At 39.2% G+C, this 20,612-nt stretch overlaps 1 protein-coding gene across 1 annotated transcript in view; it reads left to right on the top strand.

Moving 5' to 3' along the window:
* cspg4 (chondroitin sulfate proteoglycan 4) overlaps nt 1-20,328 on the top strand; it is a 96,461-nt gene extending 76,133 nt beyond the window's left edge. Inside the window, exons 7-11 of the mRNA XM_088080293.1 lie at nt 9,082-9,285; nt 9,826-9,952; nt 10,578-10,738; nt 13,704-13,887; nt 15,538-20,328. Of these exons, the coding sequence (XP_087936419.1) occupies nt 9,082-9,285; nt 9,826-9,952; nt 10,578-10,738; nt 13,704-13,887; nt 15,538-17,399 (2,538 nt within the window). The 3' untranslated portion in view covers nt 17,400-20,328. The remainder of the gene's footprint in view (nt 1-9,081; nt 9,286-9,825; nt 9,953-10,577; nt 10,739-13,703; nt 13,888-15,537) is intronic.
* Nucleotides 20,329-20,612: the final 284 nt, after the last annotated feature.

Below are 20,612 nucleotides of genomic sequence, written 5' to 3'. Positions count from 1 at the left end.
TTGAGACAAAACATGTGAAAAAAACATTTTATAGATTTGATTTTTGTGAGATATGTTTAAAACAGGATACCACATTCATATACAGTATATATCAGTAAACTGATGACTGGTGACAGGAGTGGTGAACCATCCAACCCAGCCAGGGTGTGAATCAACTCAAAGCAAGTACACAATGATATTCTGTCAAAACATTTAATCTATCAATCCTGAAAAATGGAAATACAGATATGATATTACACCAAATGTATGTGAAATAATAAGTATTAAGTATTATATTATTATATAATATATATATATATATATATATATATATATATATATATATATATATATATATATATTAAGTATTAAAAAGACTCATATTCATTGTATTTTTTATGTTAACATACACAAACATACTTTTTTATTATCATAGAGACTATACAGCTATCAACAATGAGATATACCCCAAATTTCTTTATAAAAAATGTTATGGTTCCAGTCATAATCTCAATTTCCAGTAGCCTTGCACTTACATTTGACGTGCATAACTATGCTCCTTCTGTGTCCCACTGCACTGTTACATTTACCGCATTGTGGATAAATCTTGCTTATTACACTCCATAACTAAATAATTTAATCACCACAATTACTATTTCTTGTAAATAAGAAAGGTGTTTTATGAGTATCTTTATTCAGTTGAATCTGCAGTAGGTTCAGCGTGCGTCTGCAACACGCTGATTTACATCAGCCATGAAAGAAAAGTTTTAAAGGATCAATGAAGTAGATTCGGCTGTAAGAGTAGGCAGGCAGTTGAAAAAAGCCAGCAGTAATCAGCTCACAGAACTGGAAACCAACTGTGTCATTCAGCCCTCCCTGCTCTGCCTGCGGCTCCGCGTCTCCCTGGCAACTCGTATTTTTGGAAAACCAAGATGGTCGACGAGACCACGGCTTTCTGGCAGAGTGAGGGCGGCATCCAGTCCCTTTGCCTCCTCTGCTGCGGCTGCAGAATGTAACATAATGATATGTGGATGTCTCTCCGCACAGAGCCAGGGCTGGCCCGGCAATAGCACTTGGATTGATTTAAAACAGGAAGTGTGTGTGTGTGAGAGAGTAGTGACCTCTGCTGCAAATGATCAGACATGATGATGACCACGGCAGTGATCAGGCTCTGTTCAGACTCACCATGATCCCAGTTGGCCCAGTCTATAGGATACAGCTGGTCTTGATTAGGGTTTACACTCGTCTCTGTCTGTCTCTGTCTGGTTCCACTTGACTTTGCTGTAACTCAAAATAGTTCTCCCTCTGGGTCAGTTTGAAATTTTGACAGCCTTGCATACTATTTTTCTATCTATCTATTGTCTTTGTCTTTGCTTTCTCTCATCTGAGTCATTTTAGCAGATTTACAGTAACTATCAAAATAGTTTTGATTTATATTCCAGCCTAATCCCTGCCTTGTTTGTGCAGCACAAGAGCAGCGAGTGATAGATGCAGTGTAGTATTTTTGTTTTATCCCTCATCAAAACACATAGCAGGGGAGACGTTACACCAGGTATTTGGGTAGTTCATCTGTGCCTCAGAGAGAAATAACACAGCTGCAGATGGGGAGCTAAAATCAAAATGAAAACTCTTTCCTTCTCTTCATGGCCACATTTTAGGCATCGACAATAAACAATCATCTGTCTTGTTGCTGCTTCTACTTCTCCACTCCCAAATGTAGAGTTAGAAACATACCGATGTCCCCTAAATCAACAAAGCTTTTGGATGCATGGGCATTTTGGGTTCCAGCTATAGACATCTGGCACCCCTCAGAGTCTCAAACATTTAAAAGATGGTGGTATCCTGTTGAGTCATCAGCAAACTAAGTCATTTGCCTATGGCAGCTCCTTCATTACTGGCTTCAAATGAAATATCAGCCATTGTGTCCAATCAAATTGAATTTGCAGTCCAACCTCTTAGGTGCTAAATGCATTGATTGTTATATAAACCATCAATTTGCAGGGCCATTTTCAGATTATCTGCCCTAGATTGCCTGGTGCTGTTGCTGCAGTGCAGAGTGGGCTAATGTGGCCATCTAGTGTCAGAGGTTGAGTCTTGCACTGTAAAAAAAAAAAAATAAAAATAAAAAATCAAATACTGGCCCTGAAGCCAATATTGTGATCTCATTTTGAATATTTACATCTTTTTTACATCTACAATTGTTTTATATGTTTTACAAACAGTGTTGCAAACATGGTAATTGTTGTCATCCTCATCATGGCCTTCATTAGCCAGTGTAAACATTAGTTCAGCACTGTCTCACATCAGCTCCTCTAAGATATTCATCTTATTTTTGCTACGAAATGCACAACTGATTTTTAAATGGGAAATTATTTATAATTGCAATAACCTGCGAAAATAGCCAGAGGCCTTTTACTGTTACTCTGCAGGCATTTCAACATGTCTATCCCACAGGGGATCATACCTCCTGTCAACCTAAGTGTTACACACTGTAATTAGTGTGGTTTTCTACGTTTCTTTGCCTTTAGCTTGTATGTAAATGATTTATTAACCAATTATTTGTATTCAAGATAGAATTTGATGTCATTTGCCACATGTTCGAAACAAAAGGCTCTAAAATAATGTCGGCATATAGGTATTGTGCAGTCATCAGTAAATGATCATTAGTTGATGATTTATATAAGTCTTAATTAAACTGCCTGTGGGAGACAAGCTGTTCTTTTACTCCAAGAGAGGAATAGTATTGGTTCAAATTCATTCATTACGATTAAGAATACTTCATTCCCCCAGATTACCTTTTAGATATCAAGTAATCACCCTATGTTATGTTAAATTTGTTGGGAAAACTTGCTTTGTCTCGCATGCCTCCATGGTGAATGATGAATCTAAAACCTGAGATATCCAGACTAACCCTGTAAAACACCAAAGTCACACAATAACACAAACAAGCTAACTGACTGACTAACTAACTGAACTGACAGCAGCTCCCATGTTCTAGTGAGGTTAAATTATTGTTTTTGCCAATGGAGCAGTAAGAGAGCATAGAAAAGTTTCACTTTTGGTTTTAAATAGTGTGGTTTAAGCTGAAGTGCATGTGTAGTACTGAGCATATCACTGGATAGATGAGACTCGGTTTATAATACATGAGTAAATTTGTAAATGGATGTTTTGATATAGTTTTGCAGTTGTTAAACGCGAACCCCTATGACTTTAATTTATCAAGAATTTTACCAATTTCTGACTTTTTGTTCTTCGTAGAGTACAACAAAAACAAGTTTTCTTCATGAATTCAACGTTGCACAGGTTAGCAGTTGATATACAAATGCTCATTTGAGGGTTGAGAATTACTAAAAGAGTTTATCCAAAACCACCATTTTTTTTCTCACATATGGGACCTAATGAAAATTTAGAGTTCCTCATCTACTGTATGTAATACAGCATTGAGCACATAATGATTTTGTGCTCCATGTAGCTGGAACAAAATGCAGCATACTCTGAGTAATGCCACCTGAAAACTGTATTTTTGCTGACCTCTTGTGGTTTAACTTCCCTAATGCTCCAGTTAACTTTAAATGGCACCCATTGATTAAGTTACTTTAAACAGACAAACCAGTTGCTTGGGGGAAATATTGGCTGTGTGCATTTCTGCAAACTGCGGAGACGCAGTTTTGATTTCATGTATTTGAGCTGACTTTGTTGTCGGGAGGCATCCTAAGACCAAAAATAAAACTAGCTGTTTTTTAGCAGGACATCAGGGTCATTTTCAGCCATGATTGTTGCATTCAAACAGGATTTTTTAACTAAGACCTAGTGTTTTGCCTCACCAGTCTACTGTAAAGAAATGTCAAATTTCAACATATCTGCCACATAATAATGTAGAAATGTTATATATATATATGTGTGTGCTTTGCAGAAATGTACAATGCCAACACTTACGTAAATGGGGTGACAAATGAAAATGTGGTCGAGATGATAAGAAGCTTTTGTCTCAAGGCTGGGGTATTGTCAGAGCAAATGTTTCTCAAATATAGGACCATATTTCCAGTCACCTCATGTAAGGAGATTGTTCCCACCCTTCTTGGAAATAAATCTTCAAAAGTATCTGCTCTGTTAGTGGTGGTGGGAGAATGATGGTGAGGTATTGTAATACTAGTATTTGCCTGCAACAATACTCCTTAATGCTGAGAAATTGTCCAGGTGGGTGGCGATGTTATCAGCCAAGTCATCTCGGCATATCATATCAGCCTCTCATGTCTCTCTCGATAAGGAGCGGGATAAAACAGAAGGGAAAGCAGAGAGCATCTGTCTTTTTTATGCTGCAATAGTGGGTGTCCTGCCTTTAGGCAAACAGATCCACTTCCTCCCACCCTAACAGAGTGCAGATTTGGCTGGAAATGTTTGGGTTCAGTCCTTACTCCTCCAACAGTGTGCTCCTGGACACACTCTGCTTTCTGCAGCCTTGAGATGTGAACTGCCCAGAGGAAGTAGAGATTCTTCAAGGCCTGATATCACAGCTTCTCTGCAGGCTTCAACAAAATGGATAAAATGCTACCCTGTCTGTTGATGTAGGCCGTTACGATGCTGTTCTCAGCTCTACCCACGAAGTGTATAAAAAGAGGTGGACGTAGTCACTGTGACATCACATGTTGAGTATAGACAACCATTTTGAACCTCAAGTTTGGCATTTTAGCCTCAGCAGTCTTGTTTTTCATAGCTAATAGGGTGGATCTGACTTGGATCCATACTTGCCAACCCCTTTGTTTTTCTCACTATTCTTCTGTATTTCTTCCAAATTTATGAGAAGTTTTCACACTTTTTTTCCCTTTTCGTTAACATAACCTGTTTCTAGCATTTCGCAGCATGTAAAAACCCCTAAAACCCATTTGCACCTTCCCTCTCCCTTCTTCTTCGACCCGTCAGTGAACACTTTGTCTCTGTGCTGACCTTGCGTAAGGCTGCCGGGACTCTCTTTTGGGGTTTGAGGGCTGCTTCGGGGCTTGGGAGGGACCCAGCTTGCCCTCCTCCACTGCAGCAGGGTTCCCTGCTGTCTTACAAAGACCGTGAGCCTCCCGTTCCACTTGCTTAGGCATCTAGGACCCAGGGTGATATGGGCAGCCATTTGTGGATACTCTGCTGGAGCACCGTGGTCTTGAATGAAAAACTAAACCCAATTAAATGTTTTTAACATAAAAATGCTGATGCAGAGTACCTTTTATTTTATTTTCATTCTTTGAAAGTCACCAGAATGCAGGAAGCTTTACCATAAACCCTCTGCTTAGGTTTCAAAATACTCCTTATTTTTGAGGTCTCAAGGTTGGCAAGTATGCTGAGAACCTAAGGACACCATTGACAGGTCTCTTTGGTCGCAACTTGTCAATCACAAGGTGGCCACGCCCTAAAGCATACCCTTTTTATCATTTATTTTAGTCTATATGGGACCATAATAAACTAAATGAAAATCATGCTGTATTGAAGAAGATTAAAAATTAGTAATTGAGACCATAAACGCGTTAGAATTGTGTTTTTTTTACTGATGTAATGAATTAAGCTACAGGAAGGGTCATTTTGTCTTAGACATCTATACAATCAGACTTATTTTTTGCATCAGTGGAGTTGCCCCCTGCTGGCCATTAGAAAGAATTTAGGTTTAAGGCACTTCTGCATCGTTTAAAGTTATAACATTCTACGTGTCACATTGTCTTCACTCTTCAGACAGGGAGATAACTCCCTCGTTCTACCTTTAATACCTATCAGTGGCTTGAAGAGACACAGAACCAGCATTTTCAGCATGAAGATGTGACTGTCTTCCTCTGAGGGTGATACGCCACCTACCGAGCTCATGCAGGCAGGTTACCCCCATTCTGTCACAGAGGTGTCTGACACATGAAAAGTTATTATCCCCAGCGGGAAACAGTCTCTGGAGGTATCTCTTGTGCAGCATTCCTGGTGGAACCACAGGGTGAGCTGCTGATTTCTTAACAAATTCCAGCTGAACTCTTCAGAGGTTGTAGCTGGGGTCCCTGCTGTCTAAATATGCAAGCAGCAGGCTTCAATCCCCTTCCAAACTGATGGCCCAGGGATTATCCCAAATTTAGCCACCTGCTTACTTCCCAACATCAGCACCTCTGCCCGCCACCCTGGCTGCCGAGGCGGCCTAGTATTTAAATCACTATATTTAGTTTGAAGATTAGCTAAATAAACATTTGGATACAGTCATTTCAATACTTATGAAACATCTGTTACATTGTGTGTAATTTAGGTGCCTAAAATGTTTACTTTTCAACCACGTTTAGACTTGTTACTTATACATCTAGACATATTTTGACCTGTAATTCAGTGCCCATGCAGTATCAACAAGTGTGTGAATAATAGTCACAATAGAAGAGTCTCAGCCTACCGAATATTGTAATTGATTTGCATATTGCATATTGTTTAGGTGTTTATGCCAACTCAGCCCGTGAAATTTAGTATCAGGACTTTCAGACAAATTATGGGACCCAATTTTCAGTTACCTCTGCAGCCACTACAAGACTGTTTGAATAAAATCTACAGAAGCAGAAATTGTGCAATGGCCATTTAATCTGTTCAAATTTGACTTGTCTGAGAAATCACCAGATGTAAATGTTATCATTTGAGAGGAATAAAGATGCATTCTTACAAGCAAAAAAATAGCACAGAGGGTAGTATGGTGGATTTTGGCGTTGAACTGTAGATGCTGTGTCTCACACTGAAAGATCTTTGATGGAGTGTCAAACTAAATGGGAAGTTATGAGCAGTGGACTGCAAGGCAACTAAATTATACACTTCACAACACTTCTGTCATATTTAAATGCATATGTCTAGATTGGTCTGAAATACCAAAAATCACATAGCGAACTGAAAGGGACAGCAATTTTATTGGTTTTTACAACAACTCCATCTATTTATTTATTTTTTTTAGTTACATTAGCAGTGTTGTGAACAACTAGCCTATCCCCTGACTTTTCCACTAGCACCACCATGTGATGACCCCCCCCCCGCCCACGATGAACTGAAACAATTTATACTAGACTTTCATCATAACGTTGACATCGTAATTAATCCCATTCTTTCTTTTTTGATCAAATACCTGAAAATCTACAGACATTCCCATCAGCTTCAGCTTTGTGTTCAGTGCTAATTAGCATGCTAACACACTTAACTAAGTTGCCATGGTAAACATTATACTTAGTGAAACATGCTAAACACAGGGCATGTTTGTATTGTGTACATGTTAGCAAGCTAACATTAGCATTTGGCTCAAAGTACCCCTTTGCAAAAACAGCTTATAGTTGAACAGAGCTGCTAGCATAGCTGTAAGCTCTTAGTCCTGCTGTGATTAGAGCTGAGTGATGGGTTGGTGCTGTATTGTTTTTTTACTAAATTGTTGCTAGATCTATGTTTGGATTACACTGCCTACAGTGTGAACTTAAATATTAAATTAGGTATTGATGCTGCTGTTGCAGTAAATTTAAAATGAAAGCTCAGCCTAAAGCAGTTAATCACTTTGAAAACAGCTCAATGTAGCGTCTTTCTGGCTCACTTGAATTATTCAAATTCCCATGGAAAACTGTGCATATGTGGATGATGTGATATAACACAAATGTTTGTACAGCACAGCTATGATGACAGCAGAAAAAAAGCAGCAACCTTTTCTTCTTGTTAAATGGATAGTCCACCCCTAAATCAAAACTCCAACACTGACACATTGCTGTTGAGTGGTTTTTTTTTTGGGGGGGGGGGGTTAACACCGCAGGCCAAGTGCCATGTAGTTCTATTATATGGCAGAGAAGGCAGACATCTCTACAGCTGATGTCTTTAACACTCAATCAGCAAATCAATCTTGATTGATAAATAGCGCTACAGGTTGGATGAGAAATATGTATTTTTGATTTGGGCTTGAATTGTCCCTTTAACATCAACATCATTTCAAAAACAAGCTTACCTCTTGTAGCAGCATTAATCTGTGGAGAAGTGTCCACTGAAGAGGTCTGATATTTCTTCCATCTCATGAGTGATATCCTCAGTAGACCAGAATGCAACACAGCTGATAGACATGTTGAACTTTAATTTTGATATGCAGTTTCATAGCTGGCAAAGTGCTCTTGCTTTATGTGTAATTGCTCTCTCTTTTCACTCTTTATTTACACATGCAACCTACAAATGAATGCCACAAGTTGGTGCCCACTCTCTGAGGTCACTGGAAGTCATTAAAGTTAGCTGAGGGAATTACTGACCGGCATGGAGGTAGATAAGGCAGGCCGAGAGAAACTGTGCTCGGCAAATAAAAAAGTTAATGAGCCTACAGCACCTTTAGTACTTCAGCTCTCGACATCTGCGGTATACGTGGATTATATGTGCTTATACATGCCATTGCATTAATTAACTTATAAATATTCGTGACTCTCAGTAATTGACACCTGGTACTTTAATATCCACAACTGCAGCGTCTTCCTGCCGGAGGGTTTCTTGCTCGTCATCCTGAGTCTTGAGAAGGAGGGAGTGTGAGACGTATCAGAGGCCCAATGGCTTTGGAGATCAATATGTGCCTCTTACTGCAGGGCACCCTCAGCTCACTCTCCCAACTGATTCCAGCTATTTAAAAATGTCTTTCTGGGGATCTGGCCCATTTCTTTCAATTAATGCTCCTTTCAGCCAGCCGACCATTAGAAGTCCATTAAAGCCCCTCCACCCTGGGAGACTCATTCAGCCCACACCGCTGTGCTCCATCTTCTGATAACAGGAGCGTCTAGACTGCCACGGAGAAATAATTAACCTTTTAAATTGTTTCTTTGGAGGTGGCTGATTGTGGGACGGCTTTTGTGCTTGTTTTCTTTTATTTTATTCATTTGTTTATCTTTTCCATTCCTTTAGGTTGGTTTCTTTTTGCTTGTTTCTGCTTCTTCGGACGTACGTGAATGTACAGCATCATATTGTCCTTTTTCACACTAAGCAACCTCTTTTTCAGATAAACTCCTGACCCCTTGAATTACCTTGATTTACCTTCCTCCAAACATTACTCAGACTTGGTAATATCGGTGTCTTTTCATCTCTCTCCCTCCCACTGTTTTTGATATTTCACAGGTTCTTGCTGGTGAGGAAGCTGATATCACCACCAGCATGCTGAACACTGAGGACGCTGATACACCTGCAGAGGAACTGGTTTACCAGGTTGATGCGCCAACCAATGGGATGGTGGCATTGAAAGAGGCGCCCGAGGAGAGCATCCTAAACTTCACGCAGGCTCACGTTAACAGAGGAGAGGTCATCTTCATTCACGAGGGTGAGGTCACCTTACTGTTTTTTCTTGGAGATTAATCTATGACCCCTGTTGACCTCTGTCTTAGACTGCTGGTATTATAACAACATTGTTTAAAGTTATAACATTTTACGTGTTGAGGCATAAATCTGAATATTTGGGAATGTAATCAGTCACTGGTAATTAATTAAATTACATATACAATTTCTTTGCGTCAAGTATTTCTAACATAAGCCAAAACGTAAGAAATGTAGATTAATCAAATAATACTGAGATGAATAGACAACATATTCTCGTCCCAACTCATCAGATATTGTCGCTTGTGTCGTCCATATACTGGATTACGCTCTAGGTGTCCTCCTGCATTTGATTTGACGTTCTGGGATGACATGTCATTTTATGCCTTTTAAATGCAATGTGTCTTTTTAAAACACACTTCCATTTTCACAGGAAATGTATAGTTTTGCTCTTTCAATGCATACAGTCTTTTTCAAAATAATCTCAAAATGAGAGGAAAGACCAGTATGACCAGTAAGTCACGTTCAAACTCTTCTGGTCCTCCAGGTGAGGAGTCTGGCAGTTTCAGTTTCACGGTGACAGACGGAGAGCACACTTCCCCTCTCTACCAATTTGTTGTCACAGCCAGGCCTCTCACCATCACCATGGTAACGCAGGAGGAGCTCATGGTATTTCCAGGTAAGATGCCATAATACTTCATATTATAAGCTGTGAAGATGGATGTGATGGAGGGATTACCACAGCGATGAGTGTGTGGTCATGCATTCAACTATTGCAGCAATATTATGATGTGTTTGTTTTTTAATTGTTGTATAGTTCTGTTTTGTATCTCTTGTGACCTGGTCACAATAGAAACTGAATATGATGAATAGTTTTGCTAATTAGATTTTTTTTTTTTCCAAAGCACAACAATTTTTTTTTAAATTTATTTTATTTGTATTTTATCAGGGGCATCTCAGCTCATCTCAGAGCTTGTCATGTTACTTTGTTTAAAGTCTGTTTAAATACTGTGGAAAGAAAAGGCTACTTATTTTTAGTGGTTAAAAAACATCTCAACTTCTCCTTTTAATGAGCACAAGTGTCAGGACAGACAGTGACCTCCACTGTATGCATAATAAACTTTAATACCATGCATATCACAGGAGATGAGTTGTCACATTTTTAAACGGGGCTGCGTGTGTGTCTGTGTCTGTGTCTGTGTGTGTGTCTGTGTGTGTGTGTGTGTGTGTGTGTGTGTGTGTGTGTGTGTGTGTGTGTGTGTGTCTGTGTCTGTGTCTGTGTCTGTGTGTGTGTGTTTTAACAGGAACAAGGCAGTCTATCACGAGTGCCAATCTGGGGGCTGTAACCAATGAGGATGGAAATGAGATAAGCTACTCTCTTATCCGCCCACCTCGTTTGGGAAGACTCATCTTGGCCAATGACAGGAACCAGTACGAGGAAATTACTCGCTTCTCGCAGACGCAGGTAATTACTTTTTCTTGATTTGACGCTAAATGTGTGTATTGCTTGGACATACTTCTTTTAGGAGACATTTAAGTAATTCCAAATCCTCCTCTCCTAAAATTAATGTTCTACATTAACCTTTAATGATAATAATAAATTATTAGTAAGAGTAAAAAGTAAAGATTTAAAACATAAAAACACATTAAAGGAAGAAAAATAATGACTAAGTCTGCTTGGAAACCTATGAAGATAAAGCACCTTTTGATGGAGTTTTTTTACAATCAGTTGCATTAAGGGGGCACTATAAGTTCAACTATTATTTATTTATTTCTTCTCAAATAAATCCACTCTACTTTCAGGTTGCACATTCCTATTAATAGCAGGTTTGCGTTACAACAGCAGCCATGGCAATTAAAGGCTCTTTTCCTGTCTGCTGCATAGACCATCAGACAGACATATGAGGAGAAACAATGCCACTTTAATGTATAAAAACACAGCTAATCCTGATTTCAACACAAATGAGTGCTGCAGATCTCAGTGCTCTCACAGAGGTGGAAATTCAAGTAGTTTGAATGCTTGCATATGCAGCTCTTTACTTGTGGAAATACTTGAAATTTGCATATTTTTTATCATTTACTTTTATTTCTATTCAAAAAGTCAATGCAAAAACCTTGACTGTGAAGCATACCTACAGTACAAAATTACGAGACCCAGGAAGTCTCAAATGAATGCAGACAACCATAGAAAAAAAAACTCTGTCTCTGTCTTCAGGTGAAATAATTTGATGTATTTATTCTGTGAGCATTGGCAATCTAAAAGAAAAATGTGTATGAACTCTAGATTTTCATCCCAACAACACTAATACTTTAACAGGCTGTGTTATCTACCAGCCATGAATGGCATTCTGCACAACACACAAGGTCTAGTATATAACAGATAAATGGCATTCAAACAATAGCCTCAATCAATAAACTGGTGCTGCAGATATTAGCACTCTCCCAGAGCTAGAAATTTGCAGCTTTTGAGTTGTCTGAATAACTTTAATTTTATATATATATATATATATATATATATATATATATATATATATATATATATATATATATTATATATATTTTTCACTGCTGAATTTTATTTCTATTATAAAAGTCAATGGTGAATCATATACATCCACTTGAGAAAAAAAAATCCTCTCTTTTTTTGTAATAAACCACATTATTATCAGGAAAGTTTTTAGGGAGAAAAATCTGATCTGTGTTTTTTTCTGAAATAATAACATAATAATGTTGTTAAAGGTCCAGTGTGGGGGATTTAGGAGATATACTGGCAGAATATACAGCACAACAACAGAATATATTTTGTACATGTGTGCAGTGTTAGGAATCCATATGTTCCTGTTCTTCACCAGCAGGGGGCTTCATTGTATTATTGTTTATGTTTAGGTTTAGTTGATTTAAAAAGGAACAGTGCAAAATAATAAATATAATAAGGTATAAAATGCCAGAATTAGCCAGGAGGCTATTTTTCATCCGTAGTGCCTTGGCCAAGGTGATTCCAAAAACTTTTTTTCCAAAAACTTCCAAAAAACAACAAAGCAATTGTGATGTTTAAACTTACCATTAGCATGAGCATCCATGCTAACAAGTTTTTAGCTTTATGAGTTTTAACCTTGAACCTTTAAATGAATGTTAAGGCTGTGTGACAGGAGTTTTGCATTTAATGTTTCATTGTTAAATGTATCTATTTCTCTGTCAGAACTATGCTGTGTGTAGTGGACAGGGCAGGAGAGGATTGTGATAGGCACAAGAAAAGAATGATACCAAGCCAATGACAAGATTTAATTAGAGTTTATTACAGCAATTTTTATTTCAATGTTTAGTTAACAAATTAACCTCAAAGTTAAGTACGAATATTAAGATTATATGCAAACAGAAACAAAAATTACTGGAGTTTTGAATAAGATTAAAAATGTCTCTGGATTTTTAAAGGCATAAGGCTAACCCTAACCCTACACATTTTTGACCAAATTCTTCATCAGGGTGCAGCACCTGATAACAAAGAGCTCCTTTGTTTATTGAGTGTGATTTTTTTTTTTTTACTAACTATGCAAAGTAGAGAAGCTCTTCTATTCTCAGTTCATTCAGATTACATAACCGAATATCCAGATAACATTTTTAGCATTTACTGGATTTGGTTTAGGATTATGGAGTACACAACTTGATCTTGTACTACGATGCCTGCACTGTAGGCCCAGTGTTTGTCTGCTGTGGTGCCAGCAGTGTGTGTTCTCACTCTTGTCTGATTTTCATTCCTGACATCTGACCGCGCTCGGATGAGCATGAGAACAAATTCTTTCCCTGCAAACTGCTCTGTTTAGAGTGTGACAGAAAATCTAACACTATGTCGAGCTGAAAACACAATTTGATTATTTGAGTTGTTCAGCAGTGTGTGTGTTGTGTGTGTGTGCATGCATGAATACACATCTGCTCCCTTGTGTGTGTGTTTGTAAGAGAGAGGCAGAGACAGAAGAGTTGAGTTTGGGTCACAGTGACCTCAGGGAGTGAACACAGGCCGTTACATTCCAGTTCTCAAACCCAGCTCCCAGTACAGCTGAGCCAAATCACTGCTGCAGCTATTTGAGCAAAAATGTTTTTATCTTCAAGATCACTCAAGTAAGACGTAAGTCATTAACAAGATATTGCAAACAGGAGGTCAGAAATTAAACCCATATTCACAGATAAAATCTTATGGTTTTTGACATGATAAATGCTTGACCAACATACTCATTTTATATGTCTGACCAGGTATTTAAACATAGTTAAAGACACATGTGCCAGGATATGATTAGATTAACTTGGCCATCTTTACTTCTCCCTACATGATAATTTTGCTTCAGAGCTGTTTTGTGTTCCTTCCAGTGAAAATTACAATATTTTGTGTTTTGAACAACCAATCATCTTCTGATTTTGTTTCCCCTGACACACAGCTGGAGTCAGGAGCGATCTACTATGAGCACCAGATACCTGAGGAGCCTTTTTGGGTGGTGAGGGACTCTGTAGATCTCACTCTGTCATCCCAACCGGCCCCTGATGTCCGTCACATCCTGCCCATCACCATCTCTTACTATGCTGCTCACAGCAACATCTCGTCCCAGCTGTGGAAGAACAAAGGTACAATCTCACATTTAATATCTCAATGGAATAAATTTCCTCTGCATTACTAATTCAACACAGTCAAAGTTGTTTTGTCAAGATTTCTACAGATGTTGAGAGGCGGAGATGAGTGGCAAAGCCTGTAAAGCCCCATCAGAGGGCCCCGCCCAAAATAATAGCACCAGAGTTACAATTTGGACATAGTGTTTTCACCAGCTGCAGCCCCGGTTTATTTAAACAGGCATGTGAGATTTGTATTTATTCATTTATTTAACCTGAGTTATACAGGGTGGACTATGTGAGCATGCATGCTCTTTTACAGCAACAAACTGTTAACAATAATAAGAATAACAGGAGAAAAAATATTGAGACGGCCATTAATAAAACAGAATTCAAACAATATTGTTTGTAGGTTGCCATAATTCTAAATCTGGAGCTAATCTAAATAATTTAAATACAGAATACAGTGATAATATGCTATCGTTTCAGTGTGAAACGCTCCCTCTGTAGTCTGTCGCAGTCATTGGTTAATTGTTACCATCGTGCACGATGGAGGCTGTGGTCATCTTAATTTTAGTGTTTCTTACTAATACACACAGCATTGTCTGGGAGAAATATCAATTTAAATATGATTGGTTTTGTGTAAAAGTATTTAAACCCTAAAATTCTTTTTGTATCGCACCATACATACATTTGCAGGGCTGTATGTGGAATGCTAGATTAAGGTACCGCTAGTTAAATTGTTCAGTGGTGCACCGCCAGAGTCTGCTAGCTTTCTGTGATGGCCTTTAAATTCAACAATTTCCAAAATGAGAAAATAATAGGACAGACAGACAATATAAAACTGTAATGGAAGAGAAACGCCCTTGCTAGCAATAGTAACATTGCTTAAACAATGCGTTTCCTCTACCCCTTTTTATCTCAAAATGCTTAGAAACTGGACAGTTAATCACTGAAACTGTAATTGTTTTTTACTCACACAAAACATAAATCATCATTGAAAGCCTTCCATAAATCTCATGGTTCGACTCTGGAAACATGACTGACTGGCTCGACTACTGAAGTCATGTGACTTGTTGTCCACACTCTGGGATCAACTCTATGTACTGAAGAATGTGTTGCTATTTTTCCAGGTTTGCAATGTTTTTTAATAAGAATATAGTGTGTTTTCCTTGAGACTGTAATAGTTTATGATGTGTAAAAACAAATTGTAAGTTTCTGTGGTGGCTTGATTTGAATTTTGATCAAGTTTATTCCCAGATTAAAAAACACTGTAAATTAAGTCACTGTTGAATCATATTAAAATATATGCAAATCATTTCATGGTAAAAATTCCTCCTGTTCAAATTCGCATTGTTTTGCATTTCTGATCAATCTACCACTATATTAGGAAACTGCAAATTGTTCTTCAATTTTGTTTTTTATAGAGTTTTAGAATAACTGTAATGTGATGTTCTATTATCTTTTATTGCCTGGGTAGTCCAAAGTTGCCAAGCGATGTATCACCCTGCTTCTTTAACTTAAAAACAACAACCCCCTGCTCAATCTAAATAGCTCAACAGAATAAATGTTGCTGCATGGTCAAATATCAACAGCAGACTGCCAAAGCTTGATAGAAAGGATCTTTGAAAACTGAGTTTAATATTTGTTTTTGCTTTTTTTGCTCAGGTTTGGATATTGTGCAAGGCCAGAGGAAAGCCATTGACAATTCAATTCTTGATGCCTCCAACCTTCTTGCTAGCCTACCTGAAGCTAAGCAAGGAGACGCAGATGTGGTTTTTGAGATTAAGCGTTTCCCTGACCACGGCCGTATCACTCTGGGTGGTCAGGACCTGCCCCGTAATGCTCCATCCTTCATGCAGGAAGATGTAATCCAAGGAAAGCTGGAGTATCTCCATGATGACTCAGGAGCTTCCTTTGACAGCTTTTCTTTCAGAGCCCGTCTGAAGTCTGAGGGTCAGGGTGTGCCCTCACCTGCCGAAGCTGTGGTCCTGGAGGAAGTATTTAACATCTCAATCAAACGGCGGGGCTCTGACTCCCCCGAGCTAGTCACTATAGACATGCTATTGGAGGTTCTTCAAGGCTCCATGACCATTCTGACCCAGAAGCATCTAAACACGCAAGACGAGGACAGTCCACCAGATGAGGTGCACTTCAAAGTGACCAAAGCCCCCGGCAACGGTCGTCTGGTTGACGCACTCACGATGGACCCCATATCTGAGTTCACCCAAGAGATGGTCAACCGTGGGCAGGTGGGCTTCGTCAGCGATGGCAGCCTTTCTGATGGCTTTATGGAGTTCATCGTATCAGATGGAGAACACCAAACAGAGCCACACACGCTCCACATCGGCGTCCTCGCTCGCACCCTGTTTCTTGACAAAGCCCCGGAGATCAAGGTGAAGCAAGGCGATGACGAGACCCTGGTGACTGAGGAGATGTTGAAGGCCACTACTGGTGGCCCGGTCGAGGAGGACATCCTTTACAAGATCACAAGTGTTCCTAAGTATGCAGCTGTCATGGTAGACCGGCAGCCGACATCCGCCTTCACCCAGAAGCAGATCAAAGAAGGCAGAGTCAGTGTTCGCTTTGTTAAGTCCACTTCACCCCGAGACAGTGTTGCATTTGTAGCCCGTAGTAGGGCTGCTAATGTCTCCTCTGTCCTCAACATCACAGTGCAGCCTCTGGCCAACATCGCTCAGGATCCTCACTTACCCCAAGGTGCTCTTGTTCAACTGGACAGGAAGCTCCTGGATGCAACTCCCCTGGCAAACAAGACCAGAACCTCTCCGACATTCACCGTCATCCAGCAGCCCCAGGGGGCTCGTTTTGTGAGGTCTGGAGGTCCTGGTGCTGGTCAGCCAGTGGACACATTCAGCCAGAAGGACCTGGATGAGGGACGTGTAGCTATGGAAATCCTAAATAGTCCTTCTGGATCACGAGGTAGTGTCAGCCAGGATGAGGCACGCTTCCTGCTCAAAGCCCATGGAGTTCCTCCTGCAGAATGTGTGCTGTCCTTCCAGACAGGCCCCTATAATGCCTCAGGGGTCTACCCTGCCACCCTGTTGAGGATTCCCCAATCAAAGGACAGTAATGACCTCCCTGATGTGGCCAGGGAGCCTCGTCCCACTCCAGATAGCCCTCGCTGGAGGGGCAACATGGACTGGCCCCACGGAGACGCCCCCACCACAGCATCCTCTGGCTCGAGCCATCATGGGAAACCACGAGTTACCCGCCGCAGCAACTTCTGGTCTATTCTCATCCCAATCCTGGTAATCCTTCTCCTCTTGCTGCTGGCAGCCATATTGGCCTACTACCTGATCCGTAAAAACAAGACAGGCAAGCACAACGTCCAGACGGCATCATCCAAGCCCAAAAATGGAGAGGTGGCAAGCGCAGAAACCTTTCGCAAAACTGACGCAGCCAATAACATCCCGATGTCTAACATGGACTCCAAAGACGCAGATCCGGAGTTGCTGCAGCACTGTCGGACAACGAACCCGGCCTTGAAAAAGAACCAGTACTGGGTCTGAGACACTTTGAGATAAGACACAGAGGGAGGTGGATCCTCAAGTGTTTGGAAGTCTCCTCAAATCATTCCTCTCAGTATTAAAGACCTCTTGCCACACCAGCTTAAATGAAATTTAACACCATTGGTTATTTACTTATCTCAGCATAACTGTGGACAAATTCTCAGGCAACGAAACACTGAATACTTATTGGCAAAGAAAGAGGCAGTTTCTTATCTAAGGAGGCTCAGGTCATGTATATTTATTTTAGTTTTATCATTCTTCTATGTGGAAGGGCACAAATGAAGACATAAACATGCCATGTGTTTGCAAAAAGTATCTTGGGTGTGCTCTGTCATTGTATTCCATATGATATCATAGGCCAATATTATTCATTTGAGTGGAAAGGTGATTTAAAGTCTTTGTGATGTTTGTGTTTTGGTTCATCAGTAAAGTCAATAAGGCTTGTAAATAGATGATGAGGTAAATATATGTATGCTGTATTATCAAGAAGATGAAAAAGTGTCGCTTTGAGTTTTCTCTTTTATTTTTTAATGTTTTTAAGGTACCGTTGTATTGTGTTTCTCAGGGCTAAATTCAGTTTAAAGGAATAGTACAAGATTTTGGAAAATATGCTCATTCCCTTTTTTCTTGAGAGTTAGGTGAAAAGATTGATGCCAATTTAATATTTTTCCGTTAAATATGAAGCTACAGGCAAGGAAATGTGTGGTTTAGTTCAACCTGGCTGCATTTGAAGCACTGACCTTTTCCTGCCTTTCCTTTGAATTCCACCAAATGTGGGTGTTTTAATTTTATTAAATTTAGTGTTTATTTTTACAGGGACAGTGCACAATCAAAAGTAATTGCACCTGAGTTAGCTAGCAGTTAATTTGCATCTTTTGTCCCTTGGCAGGTTGAAAAAACAAAAAAGCAGTCACTAAACAGCAAGTAGCCTACACTACCCAAAAGAGGACAATACATGAAAGTCCATAAATATGAATATTTCACCACATATAACACAATACATAAAAGTCCATCAGAATGAAAACACGGTCTTTTCCTAGGCATTGTGCCTAAATCTAACCATCATAGCCTTGTTGACAAATTTAACACATCAGTGGTTAATAAAAACATATGATCCAAACATTTTTTTCTGCTTTTAGGGTTGCCTAAATTCAGGGAGTGTGTATTTTCAGAGGAATTGCACTTGGGAGCAATGGCTGTTTGTTTTTAACCAGCTGTCGCATAGATGGGCTTTTGGTCCAATGGGACATGTTATTGGACACCTTCTGTCTGTGGCTTCATATTGAACAGATGTTAGAGTGGTATCGATCCTCTTATCTAACTCTCGGTTAGAGAGCGAATAACTTAAGTTCTCAAAATGTCTAACTATCACTTTAATGTCATCACACAATAACATTTCACTAGTTTTACTTTTGTGTGGAAAGAAGATAGTTTGCAACTAAAACTGTTTAAAACTTGTTGCGATAACTTGCACAGGTTTGGTTGAATTTAGCTCAGAGTTATGTCATTATCTGTCACATGTTATTTTTTCTGCATGCTTCCATTGTGCTTGTAAATATTCACTGGACTGGCACAGCACTGACCGCAAAACTACACAGTACGCAGTTTGCAGACCACAGGCGGGAGGTTATTTCGGTAGTAACGGTCTTTAAAACATCCGTACTGGCTGACAGGCAGGGGTGAGGTCATCTCAAACTGGGATCTTTCCAGTTTCCGAGTCTGCAATTAAGAATTCATAAAATACTGGTTGGTGCTGGGATGGGGATAATGAATCAAACGCTCCACTGGTTAGGCTACATTGATGATAAAGTGAAGGCAGAGTTTGTTTTTAAGTCTTCACAGCTAGTTTTGATTTTAAGCATTCCATATGTAAGCTAAATATACAGACTGTCATATTGAAATGATGAGGTTCTTTTTTTTTACTATTTAGTTTTGTTTTGTATGTTGAAACTAAGAAGAGCATTACTGTAAATCAGACTCCTTCTATTCCTCTTTAGACATCTTTACTGTCACTCTGACCTGTGACGGTTATCTGGTTGTTGAATGTTGAATGAAGTACTTAAAGTGAAGTACAGTGTGTACAAGGAGAAAATCAGATAACTTTTTTTTGATCCACTAAAGAAGAGACTTAACTTTCTTTTCTGAAAACAATTTGCTGTACATTTCTTTTTCTTAGGACACCTTATCTTTTGTTAGTCATATATGAATATACAATAATTTCTTTTCAGTACTCGTCAATTGATCTTATATTTTTGTAGTGTTTTGAGAGGAAATAGAGATTATACAGACGGCACAGAGCTCAGGAAGTGATGTGTTTCAGGAGACTGTGTATTTCCAATGACATCTCTTACAGACAGCTGAAATAAAAGTATTGGGTTCTCCAGGATATCATATCCACATCTTACCAGTTGTATGTGTAAATATTTGGTTTTTCAGTAAGGTTTTTGAGCTTGATTAGCGCATCGAAAAAAATATATATATATGTATCATGTTTTGCGTCGATATGTACATGTAACTACATTTAACTAGATTCATCACCTACAAAGTATGCCTGATTGTGTCTCTTTGTGTGCAAGTGTGTGTGTGTGTGTGTGTGTGTGTGTGTGTGTGTGTGTGTGTGTGTGTGTGTGTGTGTCCATCACTCCTCTGTTTTCTGCATACCGAAGGCTGAGTTCATCGCAGAGTTTCATCACCACCCCTCATTTTTTCATTATTTATTTTTTCTGTCACTCCCCTTACATCACGTCATAGTCAAATTATGTGCTTTGTCAAAGATTAAATTGTAATCTGTAAACTGCAGGTGCCTTTAAAAGATGATGATAATACAAAGCAATGTTAGATGTTGGAACGAGAAAATTGTCTATTGCTGCAGAATGCCTCTGAGCTTGTTCTCGGCACTAATGGAAATAAAAGCGTTCATGCAACAAAACCTGTGTTAATTGTTTTCAGTCAGTTTAATGCTCTACTGTTCAAAGTTCTTTTAAAGTTCCAGCATGTAGGATTTAGGGGAATAATTTGGCAGAAATGGAATATAATATAATAAGTATATTTTCTTTACTGTATAACCACCTAAAAAAAAACAAAATTATCATTTTCCTTAGTTCAGAATGAGCCATTTATGTCTTCATAGAGTGGGTCCTCACTCAGTCCCCCATGTTGCACTGCCATGTGTCTACAGTTGCCCAGAACAAACAAACATGTCTTTAGGGCCAT

This window comes from Plectropomus leopardus, chromosome 7 (assembly GCF_026936395.1).
Source record: "Plectropomus leopardus strain MGB_pleo_1.0 chromosome 7, ASM2693639v1, whole genome shotgun sequence".
Classification (NCBI taxonomy): domain Eukaryota; kingdom Metazoa; phylum Chordata; class Actinopteri; order Perciformes; family Serranidae; genus Plectropomus; species Plectropomus leopardus.
This window is presented reverse-complemented; position numbering and strand designations above follow the sequence as displayed.